This window comes from Bubalus kerabau, chromosome 15 (genome assembly GCF_029407905.1).
Source record: "Bubalus kerabau isolate K-KA32 ecotype Philippines breed swamp buffalo chromosome 15, PCC_UOA_SB_1v2, whole genome shotgun sequence".
NCBI lineage: Eukaryota > Metazoa > Chordata > Mammalia > Artiodactyla > Bovidae > Bubalus > Bubalus kerabau.
This window is the reverse complement of record NC_073638.1, coordinates 51,466,120-51,490,359: the sequence shown is the minus strand read 5'-3', so window position 1 is coordinate 51,490,359 and position 24,240 is coordinate 51,466,120. Positions and strand designations below refer to the sequence as shown.

At 39.2% G+C, this 24,240-nt stretch overlaps 1 protein-coding gene, 1 long non-coding RNA gene and 1 pseudogene across 2 annotated transcripts; 2 read left to right on the top strand and 1 right to left on the bottom strand.

Annotated features, from left to right (window-relative positions):
• Nucleotides 1–1,071: 1,071 nt before the first annotated feature.
• On the bottom strand, nucleotides 1,072–2,453 carry LOC129628249 (RNA polymerase II subunit A C-terminal domain phosphatase SSU72 like protein 5-like). The gene is made up of 2 exons (XM_055547665.1): nucleotides 1,719–2,453; nucleotides 1,072–1,618 (listed from the first exon to the last, which is right to left on the bottom strand). The coding sequence occupies exon 1, from the start codon at nucleotides 2,331–2,333 to the stop codon at nucleotides 1,749–1,751; it is 585 nt and encodes a 194-aa protein (XP_055403640.1). The 5' UTR covers nucleotides 2,334–2,453; the 3' UTR covers nucleotides 1,072–1,618; nucleotides 1,719–1,748.
• A 3,392-nt stretch (nucleotides 2,454–5,845) lies between these two features.
• Nucleotides 5,846–16,060, top strand: LOC129628248 (uncharacterized). The gene is made up of 2 exons (XR_008702748.1): nucleotides 5,846–6,186; nucleotides 15,858–16,060. It is a non-coding gene; the product is annotated as an uncharacterized LOC129628248 (long non-coding RNA).
• LOC129628247 (olfactory receptor 52B4-like) lies at nucleotides 6,909–7,852 on the top strand (annotated as a pseudogene).
• Nucleotides 16,061–24,240: the final 8,180 nt, after the last annotated feature.

Below are 24,240 nucleotides of genomic sequence, written 5' to 3'. Positions count from 1 at the left end.
CATAGTTTGATCTCAGGTCAAAAAACAGGAAGGGAAAATAGCCCCACCCATCAACAGAAAATTGGATTAAAGATTTACTGAGCATGGTCTCACTCAACAGAACAAGACCCAGTTTCCCCCACAGTCAGTCTCTCCCAACAGGAAGCTTCCATAAGCCTCTTATCCTTCTCCATCAGAGGACAGACAGAATGGAAACCACAGTCATGGAAAACTAATCAAACTGATCACATGGACTGCAGCCTTGGCTAACTCAATGAAACTATGAGCCCTGCCATATAGGGCCCCCCAAGATGGATAGATCATGGTGGAGAACTCTGACAAAATGTGGTCCACTGGAGAAGGGAATGGCAAACCACTTCAGTATTCTTGCCTTGAGAGCCCCATGAACAGTATGAAAAGGCAAAAATATAGGAGACCAAAAGATGAACTCCCCAGGTCAGTAGGTACCCAATATGCTAGTGGAGATCAGTGGAGAAAATCAGTTGTGTCTGACTCTGTGTGACCCCATAGATGGCAGCCCATCCCTGGGATTGTCCAGGCAAGAATACTGGAGTGGGTTGCCATTTCCTTCTCCAGTGCATGCATGCATGCTAAGTCTCTTCAGTCATGTCTGACTCTGTGCGACCCTATGGACAGCAGCCCAGCAGGCTCATCTGTCCACGGGATTCTCTAGGCAAGAATACGAGTGTGTTGCCATTTCCTTCTCCAAAAGGATGAAGAGACAGAGCCAAAGTGAAAACAATGTGCGGTTGTGGATGTGACTGGTGATGGAAGTAAAGTCTGATGCTATAAAGAACAATGTTGCATAGGAACCTAGAATGTTAGGTCCACGAATCAAGATAAATTAGAAGTGGTCAAACAGATGGCAAGAATGAACATCGACATTTTAGGAATCAAAGAACTAAAATGGACTGGAATTGATGAATTTAACTCAGATGACCATTATATCTGGTGGAATATATGTATTATATGTGGTGGAATATATACTGTGGAATTTATATAGCTTGAACAATAAGAAACCAAAAGGCTCAGTTGGTAAGGTCCATCCCCTATCACAAATGAGAAGACACATTTTCTTTAAATTAGAGGTTTTATTTCATTTTATTTCCCTTAATGAACTATTTCATTGAACAGATCATGCCAGGGTTTTAGTAATAAAAGCCACCAGTTATCTATCCTGAGTTTCTATGAAAGTCAGCATCAGTGAAAGAGCATACAACCTAAAAACAACATAGGTCTAAGTTCAAACATTCAATACAATCCTAACTCACTAAAAAAAAAAAAAAAAAAAGAACTCACATTTGTATACCACTCCAAAAGAGCAAAAGGAAAATTTTATCACTATAAATAAATGGAGTAGAAAATGTTTTTTGTTTGTTTTGTATTGCTGGAATATCCAACACATCACTTGTCTGGCACTCTGTGATCAGCCTTGGCTTGTCCATCGGGAAAAGGGAGTCCTCATGTTAAATTCCTTGCAGAGCCATGTGAGCTTCCAGATTAAGTACCCACACCATCATCTATCCAATTGAAAGCATTCAGGTGTCTGCTGGTAGTCCATGTTTCTTGTGCCATGCAATGATGTTCTCTTCCACTTCCTGCCCTGGGTGGGGTATACCTGAAAAAAATCATGCAGATGGTTTTGAGTTAAAAGGGCTTTGAAGACTCTTCTCACAGAAAATACCAGCTAGCCCAAAAGTCCAGGCACAAGTTCTTACCAACAAAGGAACTGAATCCAGCCAAGATCTTCAGTAGAAGCAGATAGTGTGCAGAAAGCTCTTGCCTGTTTTCTTCTTCACTCCCTGGAACAGCTTAGGCAGACTGCTTTGCATATCGTCCTCCTGCTGGAGACCCTGGCAGAGCTTACAGATGATCAGAGCTCCAAGTGTGGCTGCCTCCATGGTGTCCTCTATTTCCACGTTGATCGCATACACAGGCTGCCAGGTCTTCTGTTCTCTAGCACACAGATTTTTCACCACCACTTTATACACTCTCTCAGTACAGGTGAAGACGGCATCGAAGGGATCTCTGCACTCTTGAAATCTTTCAGGGCCAGGTTTGATTCTCTCATTTCTCCCCAAAATCTGTAACACCCCATTGCTCCTGTAGTGCATTCTGTTTTTGCAGAGAAGGTCCTTGCGCATCTGCTCATATGTGGTGGAGAAATCATATACCACAGGGAGGTTGGGTGCCAGTCCTGGCAGTGTCACACGGGATCCCACTCCAAAAGACCTGACGTTGAATCCTTTCTTCTTGAGGATGCTGTGGGCTTCCATGCTCCTGCTCATGTTGCTCATACAGACCACAGCCACCCTGAGTGTGGAGGATGACATTATGTTGGCCACTTGGAACTCCAGGCTGATGGGTGGTCTTAGAGTCTCTTAAGGGCAGAAACCAGGGAGAAGTCAGCCTAGGTCATGTTCTTCAGACTAATCTAGTGTCAAAGAACAGATTGTCACCTACCCCAGGTGGGAGGGGAACTTTTGATTGATAATTGGGTTAACTCTTGAGTAATTGGATTTGAATAGTGGGCTCTGACCAGAGGATCAGTCCAGGCATCAGAACAATCTGGTGATTATCACCTAAAAATCTAATTTTCCAAAAGGGTGTGGCTACCCCATGGGTGTGTTTTGAAATCTCCACTTAGTCCTTGGGTTCAATTGTGGGTGGGGCTACTATTGATCTTAGGCAAAATGCAAAATACCTAGACTACTCCCAAGCTTGTCCCCAGCCCCCTCCAATGACCTGAGAACATGCATGTGAAAAACATGTTTGCAATGTTGAAGCTTACACTTAATTTAATTATACATAAAATTACAAGCGTTGTTTTTCTTTCTTTCCTATAATTGATACTCTAGAATTGTAACTATCGATCATGAGAGGATACAGATAGTTTTACCCATAAGTAGTAAAATGATTCACCAGTGTAAAAAGTGATTCCTAGAAAACACCCCTCCTGATAGTGTGTGCAGGAGTTACAACATTACACATCCTTTCTTGAATGATAATTCTCCAAGAATTGGAGTAGCCTCCACTGGTTTTCCCATGTCTTCAGGGAGAGCTCTGTCTGACCACTCTATACTGAAATATAGCAATTTTTTGTTCCATTTCTTTGGTTACTTTGCACCATTGACCTAGCAAAGAATCAGATCAGAGATTAGATCAGATCAGTCTCTCAGTCGTGTCCGACTCTTTGTGATCCCATGAAAAGCAGCATGCCAGGCCTCCCTGTCCTTCACCAACTCCCGGAGTTCACTCAGACTCACATCCATCGAGTCAGTGATGCCATCCAGCCATCTCATCCTCTGTTGTCCCCTTCTCCTCCTACCCCCAATCCCTCCCAGCATCAGAATATAGACTTTAAAATTATAAATGAAACACGAAACAGTAAGGAGGGACAGTCCCGTCCCTTCAAAATGGTGCAGGAAAAACATCCACTTAGAAAGCCAAATATTTTATATCTCTGTGTCTCCATCAACATAGTGATTGTCACACTGCAATCTCAGTAAACACACTCAGCCTTGTCAAAGTGTGAATCCCAGACTCAGAGCATTAACATCAACTTGGAATATGTGAAAAAGGCAACTTTAGACTCCACACCACAAAATGAGAAAATCTGGGAGTGGAGCCCAGAGATTTGTGACATACAAAGCCCTTTGGATGGTGTGATGTCCACCAAAGACTTACCCATGGCAGAGGTTTCTGAAACTTGGCTGGACATTGACAGTCCCTGGGATGTCACTTGACTGGACTCTCCTTCTTCGGGAAGGAAAGTAAGTATGTGACAATTTGATATGATATGTAAATCTGATAAAAAAAAATAATCACTCTGAAGAAGAATTTGTGGACAATTGGTGACTTTTGACTATGTTCTATATTTTGGATTATAGTGTTGTATCAATGTGAAATATTGTGATTTGGTCTTTGAACTGCTATATATGTAAGATTATCCTTAAGAAGTTACAGCTAAATATAGGGTCATGACACTGCATATTTTGCTAAATGGCACAACAGAAAAATCAGACTAAGAATGAGAGAGAGACAGGGCCAGGAGCGGAGGGGGCGGGAGTTTGGGGAGGAGGCAAAGAGGTAGAGAAATGTGGCCAAATACTAATAGTGGCTGAATCTAAATGAAAGTTTTACTGGAATTTATAATTTATTAATGTAGCTTTTATGTGTTTTAATAATTTTGACCGTAAATAAGGCTGATCACTGAAGGACTGATGCTTTCGAACTGTGGTGCTGGAGAAGACTCTAGAAAGTCCCTTGGACAGCAAGGAGGTCAAAGCAGTCAATCCTGAAGGAAATCAACTGTGAATATTCACTGGAAGGACTGGTGCTGAAGCTGAAGCTCCAATACTTTGGCCACCTGATGCAAAGATCCAACACATTGGAAAAGACCCTGATTCTGGGAAAGATTGAGGGCGGGAGAAGGGGGCAGTAGAGGACAAGATGGTTGGATGGCATCATCAACTCAATGGACATGAGTTTGAACAAATTCTGGGAGATAGTGAAGGACAGGAAAGCCTGGCGTGCTGCAGTCCATGAGGTCGCAGAATCACACAAGATTGAGCAATTGAACAACAAAAATAATTAATGTAGCTTTTATGTGTTTTAATAATATCTAAAAAGCACTTAATAAAATATGTATATTTTATCAAATATTTCTGTAAGTTAAGTAGGTGTGGAGTCTTCCTGTATAAGCTCAATCCACCATGTTAAATTGAAATCTATGAATTTATAATCCTATACATGCACATACAGAGTAGTCTCTTCTTTACAAATATAAATATAACTACTTACTTGGGATAATTTAATAAAGATAAAACAGAGAATATGTTGAAGGTTGAGATATATTACCAGAAAAAAAGATACAGGGAAATGTGGTAACTGAGTCTTCATTATAGATTTGAAGGCAGCCAAAAAACAGGAGGGTCAAGATTATTTCTTCATTATAGCCTAACACTTAAGTACATAAAAGACATGAAAATTTTAATAAGGCCATTAAATTATCTCACATTAGCAATTAAAATTCATTATTTCAGTTTCTAGAATAGAAAATGGTATGAAAGTAAGGTACAGATTTCATATTAATTTTGTCAAAATTACAAAGAAAAACTCTTAGGAATAAGTGATCTTAAAATAACCTGAATATTTGATAGTCTTTTTGTGCTGATTAAGATAGGATTAATATTTACTAATTCTCATTAAAATAGAAACAGGAATAGTTAAAGTAATTGTTACCAAAAGGAGTGTATGGTGTGTGGGGTCTGGCTGCTCGCTGCTCAAAAGGCAGTAAACAGGCCAGGTTATGGAAAGGAAAGTTGCTTTATTTCAGATGCCAGCAACTGGGGGAGAGGGGTGGCAGATATCTGTCCAAAGGCCAACTCCCCCCACGAACAAGCAGGGGGTGAGAGAATTCATAGACAGGCAGGCGCAGGGCATGGTGGTGTGGGGGTGTGGCACTACATGCAAAAACAGCATAGTCACAATGGTCTGACCAGCATCTTCTTGAATGCTTTAGGTACAGTTAATCTTCAGTTCTGGGGTCCATTAGTTTCAATTCCTTTGAGGTCAATTCTCAGAATTGTGGAAGCTCATGTCTTAGGTACAGTCTGCTCATCATGTAGGTAATTTCTCCACCTCGGGTTTTAGTATCTCTAAGACAGCTCACAGGATATGGCTCAGATTGTCCACAGCCCTTGAGAAAGAACTGAAGGTCCTTGACTATGCTTGATGACTGCATTATTATTAGTCTCCTTAGACAGTTTTCCTTTGTTTTAGCATTTCTCTGATTAAATGTATTCTTTGATTAAGGTTTCCCTCAGGCAAAAGGCAGGCAGAGGACATGGGAAGGGGCAAGGACCATATGATCCTGCTCCATTTCATAATGACATAAATATCTCATTTATTGAAAATAATGTAGGTACACCCAATTCAAGGATGAAAAGTTGTGGAGGGGGGGTTGGTTTTGACAGATACAGAGAACCATAATAACTTTACTCATGTGGATACAATGGAAAGGGTGTTGATAGAAATACAGCTTTAAAACTGGGTCCCTTGGGGCAACAGCCTTCCCCAGAGTCTTCAGGCAAATGCATAAAAATCTCTGCTCCCTGATGCCCAGCTCTCAGAGTCCTCCTTGATTCATCACATTGTATTCTATGAAGACTGGGTTTGAAGCACGTAAGTAAGTTATTTACTGATATTGTATAAACTTTAGAGAAGGGAATAAAATTACAGCATCAAGAGTAAACTGTTTAGGGGAACCAAAGCAGACATTTGAAAATATTAAGACCTTTGTCTGGTGTTAAGTAAGCAGAGTGATATCTAATGTTCTCCAATTTAAAAACTCATAATAATTAACTCCTCCCAGGATAGCATCCAAGCTCCTTAACTTGTAATCACAGCCAAAATACTTTTGCTTCTATCTTTTTACCATTGCATGTAGATGTGATTGATCACACAACCATACAGGGTTGCAAACTGTTTAAAATACTTAATGCTTTTAAAAATATGTAAATGCATTAAATATTTCTATGACAGAAGCTTATCCTTAAACTCCCAAAAGACTTCATGTCATTCCCCACCTAACTGACCTCCATCCAATGACATCCCATAGCCAAATAGACTGAATTATTCATTCCATCTGGTTCCCATAGTATTTTTTCTTGGTTCTACTATTATCTTTCTTTACCATATATAGTTAACTATTTAAACATTCATTTTCTCTGTGAGATTATTACCTCATTTTACAGATAATATCTTGTTCATCTTCCCATCCTATATTGTTCCTGGCTCACTCACTGTGGAAAAGAATCAGATAGATGCCATGAACTCTGAGTACAGTCTGCAATTTTGATTGTGTCTGTTAACAGGGGGTGAGGTCCTAGTCATCTGCTCCAGGTATGACTGTCTTTAACCGTACTGGTGTTAGCCACACAGTCTTCTACTTTGTGGGCATCCCTGGCCTTGAGGACCAGCATGTGTGGATCTCCATCCCCTTTTTCATTTCCTATGTCATCGCCCTGCTTGGGAACAGCCTGCTCATCTTCATTATCCTCACCAAGCGCAGCCTCCACGAACCCATGTACCTCTTCCTCTGCATGCTGTCCGGAGCAGACCTTGTCCTCTCCACATGCACAGTCCCTCAGGCTTTGGCCATCTTCTGGTTCAATGCGAGGGAGATCTCCCTGGATCGCTGCATCACTCAACTCTTCTTCATCCATTCCACCTTCATCTCAGAGTCAGGCATCTTGCTGGTGATGGCATTTGGCCGCTACATTGCCATATGCTACCCGCTGAGATACACCACTATTCTTACACATACACTGATAGGGAAAATCGGTGTGACTATCTTTTTGAGAAGTTATGGTACAATGTTCCCAATAATATTTCTTCTGAAAAGGCTAACTTTTTGTAAAAGTAACATTTTTCCAACCACTGTTTGTGAGCACATCGCCGTGGCCAAATTTTCCTGTGATGACGTACGAGTAAACTTCTGGTATGGATTTTTTGTCCTATTGTCAACAGTGACCTTAGATGTTGTGCTAATATTTGTATCATATATGCTTATTCTCCCTGCTGTTTTCCGCATCCCTTCTCGAGATGCTCGCCACAAAACTCTCAATACATGTGGCTCCCATGTCTGTGTCATCATACTCTTTTATGGACCTGGGATCTTCTCAGCTTTCACTCCTCGATTTGCACGTCATATCTTACCCCATGTCCATGTCTTACTGGCCAATGTTTGCATTCTGGCTCCTACTATGCTGATCCCATCATTTATGGGATCAAAACTAAACAGATCCGGGACCAGGTATCTCAGGTTTTGTGTCAAAAAAAGATATGACTTTGGAAATGGAAGCAAAACTACTGTTTTATCAACATTTCTCACTCAGAGTCTGAAAAATAAACCAGCTCACCTTCTTAATTCATTCTTAGTCTAGATAGGTATTTGGAAAAAGACAAATTATGGATAATCGCTAGATTATACTTTCCTGTCCTGGTTTGTTGCATGCCATGACATAATTATGCAGTTCTTATTCCTCCTATCTATTTTGGGGCATGGCTGTGTATATTCTTCCCTTTGTTTGCTCTATCACAAAGTTTTAATTTTCACAGGCTCACCTCTACCGACATTCATTCTGTTACTTTTTCTATCAGAAGGAAGGGAGGGAGGAAGCCAGGTTCAGAGGAGGGAGGGAGAAAGGACAGAGAAGGAAGGAAGGAAGGAAAGGAAAGTTTCAGAGGGAGGGATGGAGGGAAACTAGCACTCAAAAACCACTGGCATCCATATATTTCCCCATTGCTTTTCCTCTGTATCCCTTCTTTTCCTCCTCTTGCTCCTCCTCCTCTTTCTTGTCTCCTTTTCCTCCTCCTCTGTTCCTTCTCCTTCTTTCACTGTTTCCATCACAGAAAAACACCTGAAAGAGCTCTCTATATATTCAGGTTTTGATACTTTTCTATTTTTTAATCTCATACCAATCATTTTCCCTTTATGTTGCACGCATGTTATAGTGACCTCTACCCTGCCAAATTCAATGGTCAATATTCATTCTACATGACACATGAGAAATATTTCACACAGCCAAACAGCTCTCATTCTTGAAGATTCTCTCTCATTCCACATCAGACAATATATTAGAAATAAAAGCTGTATAAAATTACTTATTTCTTATCAAATGGAGATAATAACTGCTAATATCTTGCAAAAGATTGCTATATGTTTTCTATGGTGTATTTGTGTGCAGGTAAATATTTTTTTTTAATTTGGACTATATTCCACTTACTATTCCAGAATGTACCTTTCTCACTTAGCAAAGTAATGTAGACATATGCCCATGCTAAAACTGTACATCTCTAGTCATTAGCAATTGCAGCCACCAAGGATGGTGAGCCGATGAGCCCTGAGAAAACTCAGGATATGAAAACACAGGATAGTGTCTGCAGATAACTGAGCTGCATATCAAAGGAATGATTTCAGTGAGCCCAGACTCTTGCATCTTCCTATATAGACAAGCACTAAATTCCTTAACTTGGTATATCTGGGTTTTTTAAATTAACAATTATCTTTTGTCATTCAGACCACCTGCCCTTGGTTGCAAAACTTCTATATAACCTGGCTTCCTCCTACCCTGCCTCCTCAGAGCAGTTCTCTCAGGGTTATTTGACACACTGCTTCCTCAGGCTTGAAGTCCTAAAAATTCCTGCCAAATAAATATAACTCTCAAAAAAATTCTTTAAAAACCAACTGTAAAAAAAAAAAACAAACAACCAACTGTACACGTCTGCAGGCATTTTTATCATCTTTCCATTGTTTTTATACGAAGATGTACTATAATTTAGCCAGTAGTCTTGTCAAAAAGCATTTTAAAAAGCCATACTCTTTTCAAAAAGCATTTCTCATATGTAATTTTTTATTTACTGTTCATTTCCCAATCAAGAGCAGGCTCAGCATTCTCTAAATATTACTTCCTAAGTATCCATTATATCATCTGAGATAGATAAATGATCATAGATAATGAAATGCATAAAGAAGTTACACATATTGCATTTGCCACTGTGGTTCACCTTTTTTTCTTTGATTTTTACACTTATTTTTACATGTCTAACTCAATGAAACTACAAGCCATGCCGTGTATGGCCACCCAAGTTGGACAGGTCATGGTGGAGAGTTCTGATGAAACACTGGAGAAGGGAATGGCAAACAATTTCAGTATTATTGCCTTGAGAACCTCATGTGCTAAGTCACTTCAGTCGTGTCTGACTCTGTGCGACCCCATAGACGGAAGCCCACCAGGCTCCCCCGTCCCTGGGATTCTCCAGGCAAGAACACTGGAGTGGGTTGCCATTTCGTTCTCCAATGCGTGAAAGTGAAAAGTGAAAGGGAAGTCGCTCAGTCACGTCCGACTCTTAGCGACCCCATGGACTGCAGCCTACCAGGCTCCTCAGTCCATGGGATTTTCCAGGCAAGAGTACTGGAGTGGGGTACCATTGCCTTCTCCGTGAGAACCTCATGAACAGTATGAAAAAGCAAAAAGATATGATGGACAGGGAAGCCTGGTGTGCTGCAGTCCATGGGATCACAAAGAGTCAGACACGACTGAATGACTGAACTGAACTTACATATCCAAAACTTTATTTCATATAGACTACAAACATAATTTATGTGAAATCTATTTATATTTTACATACATTTTACATACATATATTTATAATTATTTATAATATATTTTTAACATAATTTCAGCTGGTTATAAAATGAACCAGTTCATGGAAGAACCATAATTCACCTAGCCATTTGACTATTATTAACATGCAGGATATTTCAAATTTTTCAGTTGTCTGAGAAAGTAATGCTTATTAAAACATTTCCTCATTTTTCCTATCCATTATTTTTAGTTTACATATGCTTCCTTAAGTGATTGAAATATGACTCTTTTCCTTTGATTCTTCTTTTCCCGCTGTTTTCCTAGTGTGCCTCAGAAGTGTTTAAAAATCAAACAAAATTAACATTATTTTAATGTTTGGTTTCTACTTAATTTAGCATTTGAATAATTATGGTTAGTGTTTTAAAAATGTCTGCTGATTTTAAAAGACAAAATAACAAAGAACACTTTCAGTTCAGTTCAGTTCAGTTGCTCAGTTGTGTCTGACTCTTTGTGACCCCATGAACCAAAGCACGCCAGGCCTCCCTCTCCATCACCAACTCCTGGAGTCTATTCAAACCCATGTCCATCGAGATGCCATCCAACCATCTCATCCTCTGTCATCCCCTTCTCCTCCTGCGCTCAATCTTTCCCAGCATCAGGGTCTTTTCAGATGAGTCAGCTCTTTGCATTAGGTGGCCAAAGTATTGGAGTTTCAGCTTCAACATCAGTCCTTCCAATGAACACCCAGGACTGATCACCTTTAGGATGGACTGGTTGGATCTACTTGCAGTCCAAGGACTCTCAACAGTCTTCTCCAACACCATAGTTCAAAAGCACCAATTCTTAAGTGCTCACCATTCTTTACAGTCCAACTCTCACATCCATACATGACCACTGGAAAAACCATAGCCTTGACTAGACGGACCTTTGTTGGCAAAGTAATGTCTCTGCTTTTTAATATGCTGTCTAGGTTGGTCATAACTTTCCTTCCAAGAAGTAAGCATCGTTTAATTTCATGGCTGCAATCACCATCCGCAGTGATTTTGGAGCCCAAAAAGATAAAGTCTGACAGTTTCCACTGTTTCCCCATCTATTTCCCATGAAGTGATGGGACCAGATGCCATGATCTTCGTTTTCTCAATGTTGAGCTTTAAGCCACCTTTTTCACTCTCCACTTTCATTTTCATCAAGAGGCTCTTTAGTTCCTCTTCACTGTCTGCCATAAGGGTGGTGTCATCTGCATATCTCAGGTTATTGATATTTCTCCCGGCAATCTTGATTCCAGCTTGTGCTTCTTCCAGCTCAGCATTTCTCACGATGCACTCTGCATAGAAATTAAATAAGCAGGGTGACAATATACAGCCTTGATGTACTCCTTTTCTTATTTCGAACCAGTCTGTTGATCCATGTCCAGTTCTAACTGTTGCTCCCTGACCTGCATACAGATTTTTTAAGAGGCAGGTCAGGTGGTCTGGTATTCCCATCTTTTTCAGAATTTCCCACAGGTTATTGTGATCCACACAATCAGTGGCTTTGGCATAGTCAATAAAGCAGAAGTATATGTTTTTCTGGAACTCTCTTGCTTTTTCCATGATCCAGCAGATGTTGGCAATTTGATCTCTGGTTCCTCTGCCTTTTCTAAAACCAGCTTGAACATCTAGAAGTTCACAGTTCACATATTGCTGAAGCCTGGCTTGGAGAATTTTGAGCATTACTTTACTAGCGTGTGAGAAGAGTGCAATTGTGCGGTAGTTTGAGCATTCTTTGGCATTGCCTTTCTTTGGGATTGGAATGAAAACGGACCTTTTCCAGTCCTGTGGCCACTGCTCAGTTTTCCAAATTTGCTGGCATATTGAGTGCAGCACTTTCACAGTATCATCTTTCAGGATTTGAAATCGCTCCACTGGAATTCCATCACCTCCACTAGCTCTGTACTGATGCTTCCTAAGGCCCACTTGACTTCACATTTCAGGATGTCTGGCTCTAGATGAGTGATCACACCATCATGATTATCTTGGTCGTGAAGATCTTTTTTGTACAGTTCTTCTGTGTATTCTTGCCACCTCTTCTTAATGTCTTCTGCTTTTGTTAGGTCCCTATCATTTTTGTCCTTTATTGAGCCTATCTTTGCACGAAATGTTCCCTTGGTATCTCTAATTTTCTTGAAGAGATCTCTAGTCTTTCCCATTCTATTTTTTCCCTCTATTTCTTTGCACTGATCACTGAGAAAGGCTTTCTTATCTCTCCTTGCTACTCTTTGGAACTCTGCATTTAAATGGGTATATCTTTCCTTTTCTCCTTTGCTTTTCACTTCCCTTCTTTTCACAGCTATTTGTAAGGCCTCCTCAGACAGCCATTTTGCTTTTTTGCATTTCTTTTCTTGGGGATAGTCCTGACCCCCATCTCCTATACAATATCACGAACCTCCATCCATAGTTCATCAGGCACTCTGTCTGTGATCACCAATTATACCCACTAAACAAAATAGTTAATAACTACAGAATATTTTGTCATTTAAGCATATTTTCACATATGATTTTTGTGAATACTCTATGCCTTCCTTTTTTATTCAATGTCATATAACAAGTGTGTTACTTTGACATCAAGGACATTATATAAATGTTAGTTCAATTCATTTGCTCAGTCATATCTGACTCTGCAGCCCCATGGACTGCAGCACACCAGGCCTCCCTGTCCATCACTAACTCCCAGAGCTTGCTCAAACTCATGTCCATTGATTAAGTGATGCCATCCAACCATCTCATCCTCCTTTGTCCCTGTCTCATCCTGCCTTCTATCTTTCCCAGCATCGGGATCTTTTCCAAGGAGTCAGATCTTCACATCAGGTGGCCAAAGTATTGGAGTTTCAGCTTCAGCATCAGCCCTTCCAGTGAATATTCAGGATTGATTTCCTTTAGGATGGACTTGTTGGATCTCCTTGCAGTCCAAGGGACTCTCAAGAGTCTTCTCCAACATCATAGTTCAAAAGCACCACTTCTTTGGTGCTCAGCTTTCCTTATAGTCCAACTCTCACATCCATACACGACTAGTGGAAAAACCATAGCTTTGACGAGACAGACCTTTGTTGACAAAGTAATGTTTCTACTTTTTAATATGCTGTCTAGGTTGGTCATAACTTTTCTTCCAAAGAGCAAGCATCTTTTAATTTCATGGCTGCAGTCACCATCTGCAGTGATTTTGGAGCCCCAAAATTTTTTGAATGTTTTGAATGTTGAATGTTAAGGTTTATATGAATCTTTGTATAATATACTGCTACATGGCATACTGTGTTCTAGCAGACTAGTGGATTCTTTTTGAATATTTACATCTGTGTAACTGACAGTATAAATAAAATTGTTATGAAATTAAGCATTAATAAACATCTGCTATATTTTGTGTCCTTAATGTACTCTGTAAAAACAGATTCTGAAAATTTTTACTGCATATATGAGCAACTGAATTGCAGTCAGGTTGAATATGTTTTTTATGCACAAAAAATTTTAAATATACATCTTATAAATTGTAAGATAATCCATCATTTCCAAAAACTGAATAAAATCCAATAGCAATATGCAAAGGTAAGATACCATTTTCAACTAAATTATATTTTTATTGGCTTTAAATGTTGAAAAATATTTGTACAATGTTTGGAGTTAAGCTTTATTTGAGGCAAAATGAGGACTGCAACCCAGGAGGCAGATTTCCAGATAGTTCTGAGAAACTCCTCCAAGGAAGCGAGTGGAGGAGCCAGGGTATATAGAAGTTTTGCAACTAAGGGTAGGTAGTCAGGAACCTCAAAGATTACTGTTGATTAAAAAAACAAAACAAAACAGGTACCTCGAGATAAGGAATTTAGTTCTTTTCTATATAAGGGAAGATGCAAAAGTCTGGGCTCACTGAAATCATTCCCTTGATATGCACCTCAGCTGTGTGAGGGGCTTCCCAGGTAGTGCTAGTGGTCAAAAACCTGCCTGCCAACGCAGGAGACGTAAGAGACCAGGTTTGATTCCTGGGTTGGGAAGATCTCCTGGAGGAGGACACAGCAGCCTACTACAGTATTCTTGCCTGGAGAATCCCATAGACAGAGGAGCCTGGTGGGCTATGGCCCATAGGATCACAAAGAATTGCACACAACTGAAGTGTCTTAGCAGTTAAGATATTGAGTTCCATCATCCTACCAAAACACACCCAGGTTCCCCTTCCTAGTCAACTATTTCCACTAACCCTGGGAGCCTTTTATCTGTTTTCTATGCTTCAGTTCAGTTCAGTTGCTCAGTCGTGTCCGACTCTTTGCAACCCCATGAATCACAGCACACCAGGTCTCCCTGTCCATCACCAACTCCCGGAGTTCACTCAGACTCACATCCATCGAGTCAGTGATGCCATCCAGCCATCTCATCCTCTGTCGACCCCTTCTCCTCTTGCCCCCAATCCCTCCCAGTATCAGAGTCTTTTCCAATGAGTCAACTCTTCGCATGAGGTGGCCAAAGTACTGGAGTTTCAGCTTTAGCATCATTCCTTCCAAAGAAATCCCAGGGCTGATCTCCTTCAGAATGGACTGGTTGGATCTCCTGGCAATCCAAGGGACTCTCAAGAGTCTTCTCCAAGACCACAGTTCAAAAGAATCATTTCTTTGGCGCTCAGCTTTCTTCACAGCCCAACTATCACATCCATACATGACTACTGGAAAAACCATAGCCGTGACTAGATGGACCTGTGTTGGCAAAGTAATGTCTCTGCTTTTGAATATGCTATCTAGGTTGGTCATAACTTTTCTTCCAAGAAGTAAGCATCTCTTAATTTCATGGCTGCAATCACCATCTGCAGTGATTTTGGAGCCCAAAAAGATAAAGTCTGACAGTGTTTCCACTGTTTCCCCATCTATTTCCCATGAAGTGATGGGACCAGATGCCATGATCTACGTTTTCTGAATGTTGAGCTTTAAGCCAACTTTTTCACTCTCCTCTTTCACTTTCGTCAAGAGGCTCTTTAGTTCCTCTTCACTTTCTGTCATAAGGGTGGTGTCATCTGCATATCTGAGGTTATTGATATTTCTCCCAGAAATCTTGATTCCAGCTTGTGTTTCTTCCAGTCCAGCGTTTCTCATGATGTACTCGGCATAGAAGTTAAATAAGCAGGGTGACAATATACAGCCTTGATGTACTCCTTTTCCTATTTGGAACCAGTCTGTTGTTCCATGTCCAGTTCTAACTGTTGCTTCTTGACCTGCATATAGGTTTCTCAAGAGGCAGGTCAGGTGGTCTGGTATTCCCATCTCTTTCAGAATTTTCCACAGTTTATTGTGATCTGCACAGTCAACAGCTTTGGCATAGTCAATAAAGCAGAAATAGATGTTTTTCTGGAACTCTCTTGCTTTTTCCATGATCCAGCAGTTTGCCTTTTCCAAAATGCCCCACAAATGGAATCATATAGTTTTAACTGAGCTATTTGTTTTAGTTGTTGAATCATAATGGTTATTAATATATTCTAGATACTAGACCTTTAGCAGATGATAGGTAATTTGAAAATATTTTCTCCTATTCAAGGGACTGTCTCTTCACTTTCTTGATAATGTGCTTTTAAGTAGAAAAGTTTTCACTTTTAATAAGGTTGAATTTATCTAATTTTATGTTGTTTTGTTTGTGCTTTGGTATCATGCCTAATTTTTTTACTTTTCTTCCCATTGCTTTTGTTTACTAAAAGGATACTGTCTACAGATAATGGCCTGCCTCAAGGAACCCTGCCCCTCTGCCTGAACACCATCCCTTCCTGGAGGCTGACCATTCCAGGAGACAGTTGCAAGGAAAATGGCCTTTTTTCTTTACTTCCTTAGCTCCTCCCCTGCTCTGTTTTATAAAAGAACCTGGCATCCAGACCCCAAATAAAATTATTATTTTGAGATATTAGTCTGCCATCTTCTCAGTCTTCTGGCTTTCTGAATAAAGTTGTTGTTCTTTGCCTCAACAAATTTCTTAGATTTACTGGCTTGTCATGCTGCAAGCAGAGTGAGCTAGGACTCAATAACAGACTTATAACTGCTTTCTTGTAAGATTTTTATAGATTTAACACTTATATTTACGTTTTTGATCCATTTTGACCAAATTTTTATATATAGTGAAAAGTAGGGGTTTCTCTTCTTTTGTCTGTGGCTATCTAGTTTTCCCAGCACGGTTCATGAAAAGGGGCTATTGTTTCCTCCATTGAATTGACTTGCCACAATTATTTGTCTTTTTTTTTCCCCTCAGGATTGCTATGGGTAGTCAGCATCCTTTTTTTCCTGATATTATCTTTCTTTAAACTTATTTTTTAAATTGGTTAATAACTGTTTCACGATGTTGTGTCTTTTGTTTTTTATTCGTTTTATACAAATTCTAGGGCTTTTTTCTGTTTCCATGGAAAATGTGACTGGAATATTTCAATGCATTGAAAAGAAACTGTGGACGGCATTATGTAGTATGGACACTTTAACTATATCAGTTCTTCTGGTCCATGAACAAGCTTTCCATTTGTTTGTCTCCTTCAATTTATTTTACCACAGTTTTGGAGTTTTCAGTGTAGAAATATTCACATCCTTGGAGAGATCTCTTCCTAAGTATTTTACTGTTTTTCTATTGCAAGCATGATTGTTTTATTTCTTTTTCAAATAGTTCATTGTTAGTGTATAAAAATGCAACTGTCTTTTTTAAGTTGACTTTGTATCCTTCAACTTTACTAAATTCATTGATAAGTTCTAATAGTTTTTTAGTGGAGCCTTTAGGATTTTCTATATAAAAACTATATAGAAAATGCAAAATTCTAAAACTCCTAAAGGACAACAGAAGAGAAAATCCAGATGACGTTGGATTTGGGTGGCTCAGATGGTAAAGCATCTGCCTATAATGTGGGAGAGCCAGGTTTGATCCCTGGGTTGGGAAGATCCTCTGGAGAAGGAAATGGCAACCCACTCCAGTACTCGTGCCTGGAAAATCCCATGGACGGAGAAGCGTTGTAGGCTACAGTCCATGGGGTCGCAAAGAGTCGGACACGACTGAGTGACTTCACTTTCACTTTCTTTTGGGATAAAATGATATCATAATCACTTCAGAACTGCAAATTAAAACAACAATGAGATGCCATTGCATACCTAATGAGATGGAGAAAATCCAAAACATTGACAGCAGCAAATTCCAGCATGGATGTATAGTAACAGGAATTCTCATTCATTGCTGGTGGGAATTCAAAATGGTACAGCCACTTAGGAAGACAAGCAGCTTCTTACAAAACTAAACATCCTCTTACCATACAGTCCAGCAGTTGCACATCTTGATATTTACCCACATGAACTAAAAATGTATATCCACAAAAAACTGGTGCATGGTCATTTATAGCAGCTTTAGTTATAACTGCCAAAACCTGGAAGCAATCAAGGTGTCGTTCACTGAGTGAATGGGAAATGCACTTTTAAAAATGAAATAAACAAAAGATATTCGGGTTGGAAAGGGACAATTAAACCGCTATTTCAGTTCAGTCACTCAGTCGTGTCCGACTCTTTGCCACCCCAATGACTGTAGCATGCCAGGCCTCCCTGTCCATCACCAACTCCCAGAGTTTACTCGAACTCATGTCCATTGAGTCGGTGATGCCATCCAACCATCTCATCCTCTGTCATCCCCTTCTCCTCCTGCCTCCAATCTTTCCCAGCTTTGGGGTCTTTTCAAATGAGTCAGTTCTTCGTGTCACGTGGCCAAAGGATTGGAGTTTCAGCTTCAGCATCAGTCTTTCCAATGAATATTAAGGATTAATTTCTTTTAGGATGGACTGGTTGGATCTCCCTGCAGTCCAAGGGACTCTCAAGAGTTTTTTCCAACACTACAGTTCAAAAGCATCACTTCAGTGGTGCTCACTATTAATAAGCCACTATTTGTTAATAGATTATTAACAGATGAAATGATTGAGTATATATAAAATGCTAACAATCCATACAACACTGAAACAGATTTAGCAAGGTTTTAGAATAAAAGTTTAAAAAACAAACTATATTTTTAAATACTAGTAGCAAATAATTTAAAGCAAAATTATAAACCATTTCATTTATTATAGGATGAAAAGTAAATATGATTTCCAACAGAAACTCTACAAACCAGAAGAAAATGGCACGATATATTTAAAGTGAAGAAAGGGAAGAACTACAACCAAGAATACTCTACCCAGCAAGACTCGTGTTTAGGTTTGGTGGAGAAATTAAAATCTTTCCAGACAAGCAAATGTTAAGAGAATTCAGCTCCACCCAACCAGCTTTACAACAAATACTAAAGGAACTTCTCTAGGCAGGAAACACAAGAGAAGGAAAAGACCTACACAAAATAAACCCAAAGCAGTTAAGAAAATGTTAGTGGGATTATACATATTGATAATCACCATAATTGTAAATGGATTAAATGCACCAACCAAAAGACGAATTGGCTGGGCAGATGAAAACATGTGCATGTATGTACTTCCACATACCACATCACTCTATTTCACCCCCCAAATTGTATGTAATTATTTTATTCTGTTAGATTAATCATGTTTCCATTATGGCTTGCAATTGTAATTATCTTCTATTTTTTTGTTTTGGTCTGGCTATTGATTGTGAAAACTGATAAACATCTTTACTATTGTGATTATGCAACTATTATTCACTTAATATCATTGTATCATGATTGGTCAACAGAAAATAATACAATTCTATTTCACTAAAACTACCATTTAATAGAAAAACTTGTAATCACTTTTTAAAGTCCAGATGCATATCAGGATTATCTTGAAATATTTTGAAAAATACAAATGTCTAGGTACTACTGCTCTTCTACAAAACACCAGATGTGTTTCTAATAAGCAAGCATGTTTAAAAACAAGTGGACTATATGATGATCTTTTACTTTTATCTAATTTGTTTCACTTTTTCTATTTCATATTCAGTGCTCCCATTTCATTTAGTTTGTTTTTCAATTTCTCTGTCTCTTTTTGATGTTGTTGTTCTTTCTCAAGCCTTTATCAAGGGTAGTAGGAAAGCTTTTACATACATACATATATCCATATATATAGCATGCATAATATATATAGTTTAGAAAATTTATGAATTTTGCCTAGGTAAAAAAATTTATGACATTTTGATCCCACTTGTTTGACTTAGTATGTATAGAATGTTAGATTTCTAATTTATATTCTTTCAAAGCTTTATAGGTCCATGTATTTTGACATCTAGCTTTACTGTTAACATTTGAAAATTTATTATTTTAGTGATTAAAAAAAAACTTGCATAAGGCTTGAAAATACTAATTTTGAGAATATAAAGAAATACTTTGCTGTTAAAAAAACAGGAAATTAACAAATGATACAATATTATTAGCTGAAGTACAGATTTTGTTCAAATTTCACAAAATTTTATGATACTGTCCATTATTTGTTTTCATACCTTATTCTAGGCCTATATTGTATTTAATTGCATTGAGCAGCTTCAGCTGCATGAACAAATTCTGTCAAATTCTCTTTTCCTCTTTATTCTATTACAAATAATTTTTAATTTTCCTTGTTATGGCCTCTTAGATACACCCATCATTTAAAAGCGGACATTTAATTTCTAAATACAAGGGATTTTATTTAAGGTATCTTTAATATTAATTTCTCATTTTGATTCTAATTTCTTATTTAAATGTTTTCTTCATTGCAATCACCCTTGGTGCTTTTTTCAGTCTGACTTATTGAGGCTTTCGATGGCTAAGTCGAATATCTCTCTTGGTAAATGTCACATTGCACTTGAAAATATGTGGGTTATTTTCAAATATCTTTTAATATTGATTTCTAACATAATTTCACAGTGATAAGAGAACAGACTTTGTATGATTTCAATACCTTTAAACCATGAAAATTTTCACCTTGCTTTATGTCCCTAGATATATTCCAGGGTCTCCTAGTTTACAGTCTATAGGGACTTGAATAGAATTTGTATGCTACTGTGAAAAATGTGGGTGAAAACTGTATAAATTTCAACTATATTGAATTGGTTCACAGTGCCTTTCAGGTCTACTATATCCGTTTCCTTCTCTGTATATTCATTCTATTAATTTTTGAGAGTTTGATATTGAAACTCTAACTAAAATCTTAATTTAACCTACTTAAAAAAATAATTACAATATAGGAATATATTCTTTGCAGCCAAAGATGGAGAAGCTCTATACAGTCAGCAAAAACAAGGCTGGGAGCTGACTATGGCTCAGATCATGAACTCCTTCTTGCCAAATTCAGACTTAAATTGAAGAAAGTAGGGAAAACCACTACACCATTCAGGTATGACCTAAATCAAATCCCTTATGATTATACAGTGGAAGTGAGAAATAGATTTAAGGGACTAGATCTGATAGATAGACTGCCTGATGAACTATGGACGGAGGTTCGTGACATTGTACAGGAGACAGGGATCAAGACCATTCCCATGGAAAAGAAATGCAAACAAGCAAAATGGCTGTCTGGGGAGGTCTTACGTATAGCTGTGAAAAGAAGAGAAGCAAAAAGCAAAGGAGAAAAGGAAAGATATAAGCATCTGAATGCAGAGTTCCAAAGAATAGCAAGGAGAGATAAGAAAGCCTTTGGCGATCAATGCAAAGAAATAGAGGAAAATAACAGAATGGGAAAGACTAGAGATCTCTTCAAGAAAATCAAAGATACCAAGGGAACATTTCAGGCAAAGATGTGCTCAATAAAGGACAGAAATGGTATGGACCTAACAGAAGCAGAAGTGGCAAGAAGAGGTGGCAAGAATACACAGAACTGTACAAAAAAGATCTTCATGACCCAGATAATCACGATGGTGTGATCATTCAATTAGAGCCAGAAATCCTGGAATGTGAAGTCAAGTGGGCCTTAGAAAGCATCACTATGAACAAAGCTAGTGGAGGTGATGGAATTCCAGTTGAGCTATTTCAAATCCTGAAAGATGATGCTGTGAAAGTGCTGCACTCAATATGCCAGCAAATTTGGAAAACTCAGCGGTGGCCACAGGACTGGAAAAGGTCGGTTTCATTCCACTCCCAAAGAAAGGCAATGCCAAAGAATGCTCAAACTACCGCACAATTGCACTTGTCTCACATGCTAGTAAAGTAGTGCTCAAAATTCTCCAAGCCAGGCTTCAGCAGTACATGAACCGTGAACTTTCAGATGTTCAGGCTTGTTTTAGAAAAGGCAGAGGAATCAGAGATCAAATTGCCAACATCTGCTGGATCATCGAAAAAGCAAGAGAGTTCCAGAAAAACATATACTTCTGCTTTATTGACTATGCCAAAGCCTTTGACTGTGTGGATCACAATAAACTGTGGAAAATTCTGAAAGAGATGGGAATACCAGACCACCTGACCTGCCTCTTAAAAAACCTGTATGCAGGTCAGGGAGCAACAGTTAGAACTGGACATGGAACAACAGACTGCTTCCAAATAGGAAAAGGAGTACATCAGGGCTGTATATTATCACCCTGCTTATTTAACTTCTATGCAGAGTACATCATGAGAAACTCTGGGCTGGAAGAAGCACAAGCTGGAATCAAGATTTCTGGGAGAAATATCAATAACCTCAGATATGCAGATGACATCACCCTTATGGCAGGCAGACAGTGAAGAGGAACTAAAGAGCCTCTTGATGAAAGGACAGAGGAGAGTGAAAAAATTGGCTTAAAGCTCAACATTCAGCAAACGAAGATTATGGCATCTGGTCCCATCACTTCATGGCAAATAGATGGGGAAACAGTGGAAACAGTGTCAGACTTTATTTTTTTGGGCTCCAAAATCACTGTAGATGGTGATTGCAGCCACGAAATTAAAAGATGCTTATTCCTTGGAAGGAGAGTTATGACCAACCTAGATAGCATATTGAAAAGCAGAGACATTACTTTGCCAACAAAGGTCCATCTAGTCAAGGCTATGTTTTTTCCAGTGGTCATGTATGGATGTGAGAGTTGGACTGTGAAGAAAGCTGAGTGCTGAAGAATTGATGCTTCTGAACTGTGGTGTTGGAGAAGACTCTTTTTTTAAAATATAAATTTATTTAATTGCATGCTAATTACTTTACAATATTGTATTGATTTTGCCATACATCAACATAAATCCACCACAGGTATATACGTGTTTCCACTCTGGACCCCTGTCCCACCTCCCTCCCCTACCTTCGCTCTGGGTCATCCCAGTGCACTAGCCCCAGGCATCCTGTATCATGCATCTAACCTGGACTGGTGATTCGTTTCATATATGATATTATACTTGTTTCAATGCCATTCTCTCAAATCATCCCACCCTCTCCCTCTCCCACAGAGTCCATAAGACTGTTCTATACATCTGTGTCTCTTTTGCTGGCTCTTATACAGGGTTATCATTACCATCTTTCTAAATTCCATATATATGCGTTAGTATACTGTATTGGTGTTTTTCTTTCTGGCTTACTTCACTCTGTATAATAGGCTCCAGTTTCATCCACCTCATTAGAACTGATTCAAATGTATTCCTTTTAATGGCTGAGTAATATTCCATTGTGTATGCATACCACAGCTTTCTTATCCATTCATCTGCTGATGGACATCTAAATTGGTTCCATGTCCTGGCTATTATAAACAGTACTGTGATGAACATTGGGGTACAGTGTCTCTTTCAATTCTGGTTTCCTCACTATGTATGCCCAGTAATGGGATTGCTGGGTCATAAGGTAGTTCTATTTCCAGTTTTTTAAGGAATCTCCACACTGTTCTCCATAGTGGCTGTACTAGTTTGCATTCCCACCAACACTGTAAGAGGGTTCCCTTTTCTCCACACCCTCTCCAGTATTTATTGCTTGTAGACTTTTGGATCGCAGTCATTCTGACTGGCGTGAAATGGAACCTCATTGTGGTTTTGATTTGCATTTCTCTGATAATGAGTGATGTTGAGCATCTTTTCATGTGTTTGTTAGCCATCTGTATGTCCTCTTTGGAGAAATGTCTGTTTAGTTCTTTGGCCAATTTTTTGATTGGATCGTTTATTTTTCTGAGAAGACTCTTGAGAGTCCCTTGGATTGCAAGGAGATCCAACCAGCCCATTCTAAAGGAGATCAGTCCTGGGTGTTCTTTGGAAGGACTGATGCTAAAGCTGAAACTCCAATACTTTGGCCACCTCATGCGAAGGGTTGACTCATTGGAAAAGACTCTGATGCTGGGAAGGATTGAGGGCAGGAAGAGAAGGGGGCAACAGAGGATGAGATGGTTGGATGGTATCACTGACACAATGGACACGAGTTTGAGCAAAGTCTGGGGAACAGTGAAGGATAGGGAAGCCTGTAATGGTGTGGTCCATGAGACCACAAAGAGCTGGACATGACTTAGTGACTGAACATCAACAACAATCTTAAATTCAAGTCCATTTTAATAACTGCATCCCCCTCTCCTTCCCATACACATTCATTTATTATTTGACATTATATTTTACATCTTTTTGTTTTATTTATTCCCTAATAACTTATTTGGATATACAATTTTATTCATTTTGCCTTTTGTGGGAATTTTCTTCCCGGGACTTGGAAACGGTGAACCTGAAAGAACAACACTCGGAGAGTCTCTGCAAGGACTGACAACTTTATTTCTGCAGTCCAGCCTTTTATAGGAGTAAGGAACAAAGAGCCTAGAGCATACAGCCAGCAGAGCACGTACAAGGCTAAGATATAATCAGTAAAAGATACTTCAAGGACCAGCGTGTTCTTAATGACCCATGCGTTTATTCCATGACCCATTTTCTCAAGCAACATCTTTAATGCTTAATCGTTAATTCTTAGCGCCTAGCATAGCCAAAGGCAGGAAATGTTTTTCAGCTATCAGTACACAATGCCTGGGGACTTCTGGCCCTTCGCCATTTCCCCAAGGACCTTCTCCTTCAAGGCTATTTTGCACTGCACCTCCCAACACCTCCCCCACCCACCTCCGCCCCCTCTTTGGTTGCACTGGGTCTTTGTTGCTTCTCATGGACTTTCCTAGTTGTGGAGAGCAGGGGCTACTCTTCATTTTAGTATTAGGGCTTCAGGTTGTCATGGCTTCTCTTATAGAGCATGCACTCTAAGC

What these genes read in the sequence shown, in the direction of transcription:
- LOC129628249 (XM_055547665.1), bottom strand. Translation starts at nt 2,333, where the DNA reads ATGTCATCCTCCACACTCAGGGTGGCTGTGGTCTGTATGAGCAACATG.